This window comes from Trichechus manatus, unplaced genomic scaffold (genome assembly GCF_000243295.1).
Source record: "Trichechus manatus latirostris isolate Lorelei unplaced genomic scaffold, TriManLat1.0 scaffold00079, whole genome shotgun sequence".
Taxonomy (NCBI): Eukaryota; Metazoa; Chordata; class Mammalia; order Sirenia; family Trichechidae; genus Trichechus; species Trichechus manatus.
The window spans coordinates 5,031,804-5,044,965 of record NW_004444015.1 but is presented as its reverse complement, the minus strand read 5'-3'; the positions used below and the strand labels follow the sequence as shown (position 1 = coordinate 5,044,965).

Sequence of the window (13,162 nt, the reverse complement as noted above, 5' to 3'; positions counted from 1 at the left end):
CCATAAATCCACAATGTCATTCAACCAAAGGGGAAATTCAGTGAGAGCCAAAAATGTAACTGGTTGTTTGACTTAACCAGGGAATTATGTATGAACAAATGAATTACTAGTGCTGTGTTGACAGTGCCTGGATTTCACATCTATTTCAAAAAAATAAAGTAGGGAGGGAGAATAAAAAAAAACAAAGGATAAGATTTGACAGATTTTACTAGGATTCTTGTTCAGTAATTAGGTTCTGAGTTCTGTCTGATCAGCAGACATTTTTCCTCTTAATACTCCTTTGTCCTTAACCTCCCTGATCTTAACTTAGGTACAGAGCTCTTTAGTCAGTAATTCTCAAACAACTGTTTTCTTCTGTTAAAAAAAAAAAAAACTTCCATTTTCTAATAATTTCTGATCAAATCATCACCCTGGGGTTCTATATTTTGGATGTAAATGCTCCTACAAGATTCTCTGAATAATGTTTGGCTGCCTGGGAATTGCCCACGGCACCATACATTTAGTAAGCTTATAGGCTGGGTATGATAATGATGACTAAGTTAACATACAAGGAACATCAAAATGAAATCGTAAGACAGCAGGTATTACTACAACTCAAGGAAGTCCTAGGAGATAAACTGGGCCTAATTTCTACTGTATATGACACCGCGGTCAGGTTTCAATTCAAAATGAAGGAAAAAGCAAGACAATTGCCATTTGGGTCCCAATACCTACTTTAGTTAAAAAAAAAAAATCTTGGTAGAAACATTTTGTTTGTTTACATCATTTAGATAATTCCCTTCATGTAAAATTCACTATTTGTATGTATTCCTCTCTCTCTTTCTTTATGTGTGTGCATGTGTACCCACATGTGTAAAGGTGTAGGTAAATCTGGCCTGTACTCACTTGTAAACTAATAAAACAATCGCATCAGTTAAGAAGCAGATTATTTGCATTTCTTTGTAAACTTGAGCTTTGCTAATTCCAGTACAGGAATTATAAGGAACTAATAAACACACTGAATGGCTACAAATATGACCTGTAAGAAAAAACTTTTATTTGTGAAAACAGCATTAAAATTACTGAATACGAACTCCAGAATTTTACCACAATGGTTCAGTTCACATGAAACAATGCTGGAAATATACATTTCAATTCTTAGGAAGGAGAACAGAGTTTACTATGATTTCCAAAGGCTTCCATGAGCAGTATCCACTGAAAAACATGGCTTCCTTAGGCCGTTAACCAGCAGCATCTGACATGACCTAGTATTTGTGAGGTGCCAACTAAGAGAAATATATTGTTCAGAAACTGTAAAAGACTATTTCCTTTCTATAGCTAATTTAAAGTGATACTGTATATTTATTCATTACATATTCACATTCTCTCTCTGACAGCCCTATACATGGGCTGCTAATGTTAAATAAGAACTTTCTCAAATTTCATGTACTATTGAAATCACCAGAATGGCTATTTAGCCAGTGTCTACAAAAGTAAACTAGAGGGCTGAGCAATTCTCTCCTAGATCTGGTAATTATGAAGTAATGAAAAGTTTGAATCTTTTTATTTTCAATAGCAATTGTTTGGTCCAAGTAGTCAAATAGTTGACTCAGCGCCCCACTTCATTTTCCCTCTGTAGACACAGGGAAAACTGATGAAAAAGTTTATGAAAAGTAAAGTCACGGTATTTCATCTCAGGCAGACAACACAGGTTGCTTTCCTTGATTTCCCCTTCTAAAATACAATCCTATCAACCAGTGGAAAATACAACAAAATGAAATTCAAAATTAGATAAGCGCAGCTTTGTACAAAATAAGTTCTTAAAATTCATTTAGCGTCTCATTTGTTTGTAACTGAACAAGTGCGGATCCCCAGCAAATCTGAAATTGAGGGTTAGCAATTATCAGGTGAACTTGATATGTGTAAGTTAGTTATTCCCAGCAAGTCAAGCCACAAACAGATATTTTAGTTCAGCCCATCTGACCATAGTGACTAACTGAGTGAGCACTGGAAATGAGGCCAAACCTTGATTTGATGCCACTTGTCCACATAACTGAATGGCTGAGACCCAAAGCTCTCTGCTCAGTACTCATAAAGAACTAAAATAAGTCACACAATACTGTGATACATCTCCTCTGACACACACGCCATTTAGTTCAAAGGTACTTGCATATGCCATCTATACTCTTCACACCTTCTGCATAGCTAGGTATAGACCTAAGGCCACAATAATCTTCATTAATTTATATTCTCTCTCTACATCTCTTCCTGTAAGTAAACATGCCCTAAACCCACTATACTGGCCAGTACAGTCTGTTTATATTCTTTCTTTCCCTCAAATCAGCCATGATGCACCTGATTACTTTTTCTCAATCACAATAACTGGTGAAATGAGAGACTGATGATTCTGGTTATCTTTAAAAGAACCACATAAAATTCACAATCCATCCCGTAAATGCTTAACTACCCTGTAACCAGTCAAGCTGGCCATGGATTATAGAGGTCCTGAAGTTGTTCTAAAACTATTCGAGAAGATAGTTAAGGTTGAATACTAATATCTGCTTGTCTGCAGTGCTGTCAGACTCCAAGTAATGGAGAAGGGGCAAGAATCAAAGCATGTCGCTCTTCCTGCCTAACTATTCTCTTAAGGGGCTGCCAGTTGAAAAGAACACAGATTGCAAAGATGTTTGGGAAAAAAAGCATCTCTTAACACAGATTTAGCACTAACATTGAATAGAAATAGTATTTTAAAGCTATATAGCTTACCCTCAAATCTAGGTGAAATGATCAGTTTGGTTACTGCTTTATTTCTTCTGAAAAATAATGGAAAGATAAATATACTTAACAAACTCTGGCTTCAGAAATACCATTGTAGCAAACAAGTTTATTAATACTTTCATAAAAATGCCATTTAATAAATTGTCTCTAATATTTTGATATTATTAAAAGCAAACAAAAGTCATTAAAACAGTTCCTTTTGGTGATTTACATTAGCTTTTATAGCATTAATTGATTTTTGTCTTATAAACTAAAATGCTAATAATCAAGTCAGGGTAAAAACAATACAATGTATTAACTTTATTTCAAAATAGTGATTATAAATATATTCTTAATATAGTTTCTCCCCAGCTCTTTGGATGCAACAATAACAAAAAAAAAAAAAAAAAAAAAAAAACCTCACTGTGCTCATTTCATACCATGTCAATGTACAAATCATGCAGAAAAATATTAATATTACTGCCATACGTTTCTAGATGGGTTCTATTAACTCTGAAATACCTGTTGATGTTAGTTACGAGGCCATGCCCTGTAAAATTTATGCATTCTTATGGCTTAAAAAGTTAAACATTTCAAAAAAAACCAACAAAAGGAAGCCGGTCTGAAATGATTTTCTAATGAAGATATTTATTCAGTTTATTATTCAGAATGGAAAACTAAATATCGAATATAAATTGCCTTATAGACTTGGATCACTGTACTTTAATAGCTGCTTTCTCATAAAATTACACAAAGATTTACTTTTAAAGAATTGAATCATCTTTATTGATTTCATAAAAAAATAATTTAAAACTTGATTTATATTACACGGACACAATATATTATCTCAACCCCTTCACTGATTCCATACGATCTCATTTTCTTCGCAACCATTCTAAGAGTCCACTCACAGGAACACGATGCCAAGAAGCCCATGATGTACAAAGGAGCATTTCTTAGATTTGTCTAGAGCTGAATTAAAGTTCTACTAAAAATGCTGTACCAACATATGTATCATTCTTCAAGGGGTTAAACTAACATCACGGTTATAGTTGAAAACCAACAAAATGCAGATACGGTATTTTAACTGCTCTTGTACTCAACTCAGAACTTATGCCTAACTACATTATCATAAAATGTACGAGAGTAGAACTGATGAGACCAGCGCAAAATAGTATACACTGTATAACGTAGGCACAATGACTTTAGTTAAGGAACGTACATCAGCCTTAACCAATGATTTGTTACTATCATTCATTTACAATTAGAACTTCCAAAGGACCACGTATATTTAAATTGCTTTTTAAAAAAGAAGTTTGAGGTTTATACCTTTCAGCAGAAGAGCATGAGCTAGCCAATATGCTACAGCAAGCTTTGAGATGGTGGCAGTTACTCTTGTGATCGACCACTCTGCAGAAACCTTGAAACATCTTCGAAGCATCACCACGCTGAATAAAAGGCATCATTCCAATGACCTATTATCCCCAGATCATGGATGGAGCTTTCTGGTTCCTCCCATAAGCGTCTACTTAAGATTTCTCAATCCATACTTCATTGACAGTATAAACTCAAACACCTTCTTTGAAGCTTTTGCGTCTTTATCCTGTCAGTATGCATTAGGAGCCCTTTAATCCATGGATTCATGCATGCATGGTAATGGCGTATTAAAAGTCCTTATGAAATTGTGGATGAAAACAAGCTGTTGGACACACACATCTTAATGTCTTTTCTTTCACGATCAGAACGCAATTATTTGTTTGGATGTTTTATACTCATATAAAATTTTCACAGACATTGCCATGAAAATTAAAATTAAACGTTAAAGTTTTAAGAGCACCAGCACATACATGTGGAGACTTTTTTTTTTGCTATTAAAAAAAAAAACCTCCAAATTATCTATATGTACACATATATACCCAAACACAAACACACACACACACATACACACACACACACACACACACATCTCCAAGAAGGCCAAGTTTTTATCTTGGAACGAACACATAAAGCCCTGAAATTAGTAATTAGTAAAGGGACTGCTGTTATAACTTAACCATGATATCAATTTGGAAGCTGCACCAAAACATCTGCCACTTTAAATTCATGAAGAACGTCTATGTTTACCTTCTTGGTCATCTTACTGATTAATACAGTAATTATAAGAGATGAGCACAAAAAATACATATGCAGGCAGGCCGAGAAGGCAATGTGTTTCTGGATGTCACTTTGCTAATTGGGAGCTCCTAAAAAATCTTCAGATATCTCCCATTATCAAGTACTCCATTCCTTTGACAAATTTTGACTTAGAACTCAACAGCACAAGCAAACACAGTGGCATATCATTTGTAGCTGCAGACTGTTAAGTCATCTGAGACCAATGAAAGCATTTTACAGTGTGGCTTTGAGAGCCGAGATTACCATGATGTTTACTGTTCTACTTGATTATCTGATAGTAGTCAGAATGATGAAAGAACAGGATACTGACGCATACAAGATAGGACTATTAACCTTAGGCATTAATTCTGTAAATACTCGTAGTGAAAACTATTTGAATTAAGCTCATAGAATCCTGAAAAGCAAGACAACTGATGGCAAATACCAACTGCCCCAGACAAGATACTATAAAACTAAGGAAGCTATTTTAAAATGCATGATTGGTAACAAATCTGAAGGTAATATGCTAATTTCACAAGAATGGCACAGAACTGTTTTTTTTTTTTTTTTGTATTTTTGTTTTGTTCTTTTTTTTTGTTGTTGTTTTTGTTTTTAATTATACCTGATCACAATGTCCAGAATGTTTCTATACACATCAGCTGCAGTTCCAGTTTGGTATACTTTTTCTATCTAAATGTATACTTATTGATAAATTCACTGTGATCAGGAAAACAAGTCAGGCATATTAAATACATATTAAGGAGTACATATTTTCCTATTTAGTATACAAAGTACTTCATAAATATGAATTATGTTACAAAAATAGCTTTGGGTGCGCTCACACGGTAAGCACTTTGCTAATTTTGGACAACCTTTAAGGATTGTGGGTATTTCACATAACTGAGAACAAACTTTAATGTTAGTTAATTTGAGCCATATTTAATTCTGATAAACTTCACGTATTTCTTCAGATCACCACAAACGCTATGTAACTCACGTTGATTTTTCCTCTTTCAGGTTTTTACGTATAGACAGGTAACGCTTAAAGTGTTCAAATTTATTTTACAGTTATGTAATGCATGGTATATTTTAAACAAATATTTGCACAATTTAACATTATAAATCCAGCGGTTTCAAGATGCAGGCCATAAAGGTTACCGATTTACAAATACTATCGAATGTTCTCTCTTTGCATGCTTTTTTTTTTTAAATATACTTTTCAGATAATCTTTACACAGAGTTGTTACAATGCCACAAATCAAAAGGATTATTCTAGTTCCACCAACTTAATCTACGTGCAAGATGAAGGACCCAGCTGAGGTACAAACACTGGTACCAGTTTTCTTGAGTTTGCTTTACGAAGCACAAAGAGACGAAGGTTTTGCATTGGCGTACAAAACAGATTTGCCTCTTGAGGTTAAATTCAGTGTATTATGTGTATAAAGCATCCCTTTGGCAATAGAGTTTGCAGTATCCCCACAGGACTCCACAGTATAGGTTTTATGTAGTAAAATCTATTAAGGAAATTCTCTTCTACTTGACACATCTTTGCAGCTACAGTTAATGAGACACCCTTGGAAACACCTGCCTCTATGCCTATTGATAATCTAGTATTTGGAAGTGAGAAGTCAACAAAAGGCACTTTCGTCATTAAATAAATGTCCTCTGTATGAAGTAAGATTGCATGACCTAGATCTTGTTCAAAGCTGTTTGCTCCTCAAGGACCTGTAGGTAGTCGGGGGAACTCTGAAGCTTTGCCTTCAGTTCAAAATACTCGCTCTTCCTTTGCTCCACAACAATTTTACTGTGGTTGCCTCCTATTAGTGACTTCTTGCTTTTTTTGTCTTGCTGTTTTTCTGGATAGCGGATCTCAAAGCCACTGACACCTATGCTGTTGTACTCCTTTTTGCTTTCAAGAAAATTCTGAATAAACACATTGGAATCCCTGCTGGGGAATAATTCATCCAGCTCATCAATTGTGCTCAGTCTCTTTCTGGTATCTACATGTAATAAATCTTTCTCCTTCTCGGCAACATTTCTCATAATGACTTTCTGTCCCGGAGGATCAGAAAACATGAAGCCAGTTTCGGACTCCTTCAAGCCACAGGTGTGGCTCTTGCTCATCTGCTCTATGGTTTGTGGAATGAACGCTTCTGTGCTCAGACCATCTTTTTTGTTGGTTTTGTGGTCATGCTTCCTCAGCTGCAGCTGCATGGAGCCACACTCAGTGTTCCCCAGGCCTTCGTGCTTCACCGTGGGTTTCTTGTTGCGCCGGAGCACAAAAACAAGAAGGCAGAAAGCGACAAACACAGTTAAAATGAGAACCACTAAGATACTTAAGATTAAAATAGACAGAGGCACTGGGCCACCAGGGGGACTTCGAATGGGACCCAGTGGGGTGGTGAGTGTAATGGCAGGTGCAGGGCTTGTGAATGGTGCGGATGGCTTGTTTAAGAGTTTGGGACATAAGATTTCATTTTTGAGGGATTTCAGCTCAATGTTGGCAAACTGAACAGGTGTCTCGCATTTCAGTTCTTTCACAACAATCCCGTCGTTCAGCTTCTCCAGCCACAACTTTAATGCCACCAAGTCACAAGTGCAGTCCCACGGGTTGCCCTCCAAGTCAATCTGCGTCAGGGACTGCAGCTGATCGAGCACCCCGCTGACAGGCAGGTACATGAATTTGTTGTTTCTCAGGTTCAGTCTAGCAAGGGAGGCCCCAGAAAAAATGTAAACGGGCAGGCTCTTTAAGAGATTATTGTTTAAGTACAGTAACTGCAAATTTGGCATCGAGTCGAAGGTGCCTGCTAAGATTTCCTTAATCAAATTGTATTCCAAATACAGATACTGCAAGTTGTGAAGGCCTGAAAATATTTCGGGATAGAGTCTTTCTATCTGATTGCCATTGAGATACAGCCTGCGCAAATTAGTGAGATTGTGGAAGACGTCTCCCTTGATCACTGTGATCTGATTGCTACCTAAATGGAGCAAATCCAGTCCTTCAAACTCAGCAAAGTCAGAGACGTCCACGTCTTTGATGCCATTACCATTGACGTGCAACTTCTTGGCGTTCAAAGGTTTCGGTATCAGTTCAGACATGGATTGTATATTTTTTTCTTGGCAGTTGACACTCAGTCCCAAATCCGAAGGATATGTTTTGCAAAAGCAAGGTGCTGGGCAAGGTGTAAGCGGAGGCACCCTTGTTTGGTAAGATACAATCTGACTGAGATTGCGGTTGGAGAGGGCTTTGCCTGCCACAATTCCGGAGATCTTGGAAGGATTTGTCGTTTTCGGTGGCTTGGTCACTAATCTGTGTAAGGACGTTTGGGTAGTGTGCCCATTGGGAGTGGTGTAGCCGTTTTCTAGCTGAGATGGAGGCAGGATGCGGACATCAAAATCACTGCCCGTGCCCATGGGGCATAACTCTTGTTTGTTGGTTTCTTTTAAAAGCCTTCCATATAAGTCACTGGGAGTTTCGCAGATAGCTTCTCCTATGTAAATGTTATATGGCATATTCTCCAGCCAAGCTTTTAAAGGCAACAAATCACAGCTACAGTTCCAAGGGTTATCTTCCAGTTGCAATTCGACAACGCGGCCGATGTGTTCCAGCACTCCAATATAGGGGAGCTTCTGGATTCTGTTCCCTCGTATATCCAGATGGGTCAAAGATGCGAATCGGAAAATATTATCAGGAAGGAATGAAATCAGATTGTCATTAAGAATGAGAACTTTCAGTTTGTGGAGCTTATTGAAGGCTCCTCGTTCAATATACTTGATTAAATTGTAGTCAGCCTGGAGATACTCCAAGTTCTCTATGCCAAGGAAAGTGTCAGCTCGGAGAATCTTTAATTCATTGTTGTTCAAGTGCAACTGCTTTAATGCACTGAGCCCAAGAAAGGCTCCTCCCTCAATGTTCTGCAGTTTATTATTTCCCAGCTGTAGGGATACTGCGTGTGAAAAATCCAAGAATGTATTTGGATAGAGGATATTTAAAAAATTGTTTTGGAAGTTGAGGTGATAAAAATTGGACCAAGGTGGTTTCAGCTGATTTGGTCTGTAGACTGAAACCTTCTCACAGTTGACATAGAGCACATTCTCAACCGACACGCAGGAGCACACATTGCAAATTTCCACCGATACGTCAGAATCTGCATTTGTCGAAGAAATCGGGGCTGACAAAATCAGAAAGAGCCAAAGAAACATCTTCTTGCAATCAGCAAATAACTTTATGCTTCTGAATAAAGAGAAACAATCTAAAAAATAAAAAGAAAACAGTTTTTCAATGGTCATTACTTGGAAAAGGATTTGTGTTTAAATCATACCATAGTGAACAAATGGATACCATTACCAGCTTTTTCTCTTTAAGGCTCCAAAAACTCCAAGTAGTCTCACTTGGTCAAACAGTAATAACCACCAATAGTGCCATACATTTTATTTCAGTCCCCGTTGTGTATACAGAATTTACACGTAGAGAGCACACAGCAAACAGAAGGAAAAGATTATTAATCATGCTTCAACCTTAACAATCTGAAAATGTTTTGCCTACATGGACCACCAAACACAGCCCTTGAACATAGGCCATGAGCTTCCTGTCTGCAACTCAAATGACCCCAGGCCATGGAGTATGCTAGGAGCTATGTAGTGGCACCACAAAGGCATTTCAATTTGTGAATGTCTATTATCTAGGCGTGAGCTTATAAGAGGCTGAGCTGAGAAGATCTGAGCCCTGGTTCAGTGGAGGATGGCACTAGGAGGACTGGGTTGCCATAGAGAGTGATAGTTAAAAGACTAAGGTGGAAGGAGTCTTGGGAAGAGATCTGCCTGGGCTTCAGTCCATACATAGTTAAGCAGTATGCCATGAATCTGTTCACTCCTGTACACTGCTGTTTGAAAAAGCACAGACGACTCTCTGGGCTTCTAGAAAAATAATTTAGAAGGGGATGGCCAAATTTTGTTTTCAGGTAAATTAAATGTATCTAGTCTCCTTCCTGTCAGTCATCTCCCAAACAGGGGGGGAAAAAAAAAGCCTTTTGTCTTTGGGCCCCTGAAAGCAGAAGAGAAACCTGCTTGCTCCTGCATTGCCTAGCTGATCTTCAGGCAGCTTCCCACCCCCAGAACTGGCTCTCCTGCCTGCATGACCCTCTCCCATCCCTTTAGGTACAGCTTTGAACACAGATCCGACTGACACTTGACTCAAATGCTTATCTCCTTCACTATGACCACAGCTTGCCACTGCTGAGGAAGAGTTCACAGGCTACAATCCTTGAGGTGGTTTTCTCTGCAGTGCTGGATACGTTCAGCATAGCAAATTTTTGTCCTAAAATGATCAGTTCCCAAACATCCTCCCCCTCAACATTACCACCCCTTGTCCCTGTCTATATACAAGTCAAGAATCATTTGTTGGTGGAGTTTACCACTTAGCAAATTAACCCAGTGTAGGCAATTCCATAAATACTGCATACATAACAGATATGTGCAATGCTTCGTGGAAAAGGTTCAAAGATACACAAGCAGCATGAGTTCTGTTGATGCAATTTTAGGCCATGTAAGTCTTTTCCACGGTGAATGGGAAGCTGGCTGCAATTTCAATATGGTCACCATCGGATATTAAACAAGTAAGTGTCCAGGAACATACAATGAGGGAATTGTGCAAAACATGAAGTGTCACACAAACTCCTTTGTTTACTTGCCCAAGAGGAATCAGCTAATGGTAAAACGGAACATGTCTCAAGGTAGGCAATCCATTAGCCACAACCCAGGAAGATTTGCATTTTAAGTAGTTTGGTTCAGAATAAGGTAGGTACTGCCCAGATAAGATGTGGCTGCTATACACCCTTACATTTCCCCTATTCACCTTGACAGCATGATTGGCAGTGCCAAAAGAAGTCAGAATTCTGAAGTATGACATCACCCAAAGCAACTTTCATGTAAAATCAACATTTTACTTGATCTTTTGACTTGCTATTGATGTGGTTTTCAACAGCTATTCTGGTTCAGTTGAGTCATTTATTGTTACTAACCCCCTCCTACAAACAAAAACAAAAAGCAACCAAACTAAACAGCAAACAAACAGAAAAAAAAACGAAACAACAACAACAAAAAAAACCACACACACACATAACAAACAACAACAAAAAACCCTGAAAACCCTGAATTCAGTACAAAAACAACAAGGCGCATCCACAGAGCTCAAATTGCATAAGGAACTGCCCTCCTCCTTGTAATTTCTACTTTAAGTAGCAAGGGGGAAAAAAGGCACAAGGATGAGCTAGGAAGTTCCCAAATGCAGCTCCTTCGAAACAGAGGGAGCCAAGCAAAAGGCAGCTGGAGGAGCAGGCAAGGGAGAGGAAGAGTGATCCTCCAAAGAGAGGGAAGGGGGACTGAAAGGGGAAGAGACCAAGGGGACATGCAGAGAGGAAGAAAAAGAGCTAGAAGAACGGGGCTAGGAAGAAGGTAAAGAGGCATTGAGTGTAAGCGAAAGAATCTGCACATTCACGTGGCAACAGCAAAGCCTGCACATTTTAAAATCATGGGAAAGAAAACGTGCTGAGCTTCTATTAAGGGTGATAGAAAAATATGGAAACAGAGGTGATGGTTGCACAACAAAATGAACATAATTAAAGTCATTGAATTGTACGTGTAAAAAATGTGGAAATGGCAAATGTTTTGTTACATATATATTTACCATCATTTTAAAAGGATGAAAAAACAGCGTCACCAACACCTTGCTCTATGAGGAGGAAAGGCTTGATAAACTAAACACAAAACGTAAGACGCAAAATAATACGTAAGTCTTCTTGTTAAGGTCATTGAAAAAATATGGAAAGAAAGTTATTTCAGTTCCACCTCAGTGTGCCAATGGGTGAATCATTCCTTCCTTTCTAATGTAATACAATGCTTCATTAATGGGAACTATATTGCTAATAGCTCGATTTAAACAATCTAGGAAAAAGTAAAACAAAACAAAAACAAACACCAAAACCCGACAACAAAGTAGGAGTTGGGCACCAAGAGCCGTCTCTCGGCTGCCTGTCTCTCTCTCGCTGTGCCGGGCAAGACGCTCCACTCCTACGCAGGCCAGGGACTGCACAAACCTAGCATCCTTACCCCGAATCCGGATCCACCAGCGCCCGCACCTCGCGCTCTGGGCCCGGCCAAGGAGCTGGCCCGCGAAGGGTAGGCGACAGGATGGAAGCGGGTGGCTGTCCAGAAGTTGGCCCGAGGAACCTCCCCCGGCCGCCCGGGACTGGGGTAGGGGGCTCGGCGGCGAGACGCCGCCGGGCTGCCCCCCGTGCGCTCCTTCGGGCTGGCAGCGCGGCGGCTGGAGGGTGGCTGGCGCGGTCGCGTACCGCAATGCTTTGCCGCATCCCGGTGGCCGGGCAGGCGCGCAGCCCCCTCCCGGGCTGGCGCCACGCTCTCCCGGTGGCAGTGGAGACGTGGGCGGCGCGGGGCCCTCCAGCCGAGCTGAGCACTCAGCTCCGCGCGCCCGCGTCCCAACCGCCAGCTGCTGGAGTTGCCGTCGGCCTCGCAGGACCCGGGCGTGCGGGGTGACCGGGGCCGGCGGCCGGGGCGCTAGCCCTGGGCGTCCTTACTCCGCCGGCCACCGGCAGAGTAGCCTGAGCGGCGGGGCCCTCTCCCCGGCCGGCACACAAGCCTGCTTTCACCCAGCCCGACATCGTCGCACATTTGGACACCTGGCAAAGTCGCGCTGCCCGCCCTCCCTGGCCGTGCAGGGCATTCAGAGTTACCCACCGGCTCCTCTCGTCTCCCCGTCTCGCCTGCTGCCAGCCGCCTCCAACCAGAGTTCTGGGTGCCCGTCCGTGCAGGGTGCCTGCGAGGGGGGCGCAGACAACAAAGCCCAGCCCGGCGCCACGGCCCCGACAGCCCGAGCCGGGGGCACTTTCCCGCTGCCCGGCGCCCGGGGCGGTGGTGCTGAGGTAGCCAGATTCTCTGGATCCTCAGGGATCGGCGACCGCGCAGAGGGCAGCCGGGGGGAGGGGGGCACCTCTGCCGCTTCGGCCACTCAGCCAGCCCCGAACCAACACGAAGCGAACTAAAAATAATAAGCTACCTGCCCCCCTCCGCAGGCGCGCACACGCGCACACACACGCTCGCACACTCACACACACGCGCGCACTCGCGCTGCTGAGCCCAGGCAGTCGGGGAGGCGGCAGCGCCGGGGGTGCGGAGCGTGCAGCCCTCGCCAGAGAGGCACCCACCTCCGGTGCCGGGCGGCCGCGCCGGGCTCGCCGCGATCCGGGCTCGGCCCTCC

At 41.3% G+C, this 13,162-nt stretch overlaps 1 protein-coding gene across 1 annotated transcript in view; it reads right to left on the bottom strand.

Moving 5' to 3' along the window:
* Positions 1 to 6,103: 6,103 nt before the first annotated feature.
* Positions 6,104 to 13,162, bottom strand: part of SLITRK4 (SLIT and NTRK like family member 4) — a 7,826-nt gene continuing 767 nt past the window's right edge. Inside the window, exon 2 of the mRNA XM_004380935.1 lies at positions 6,104 to 9,143. Coding sequence (XP_004380992.1) covers positions 6,580 to 9,093 — 2,514 coding nt within the window. The 5' untranslated portion in view covers positions 9,094 to 9,143 and the 3' untranslated portion in view covers positions 6,104 to 6,579. The remainder of the gene's footprint in view (positions 9,144 to 13,162) is intronic.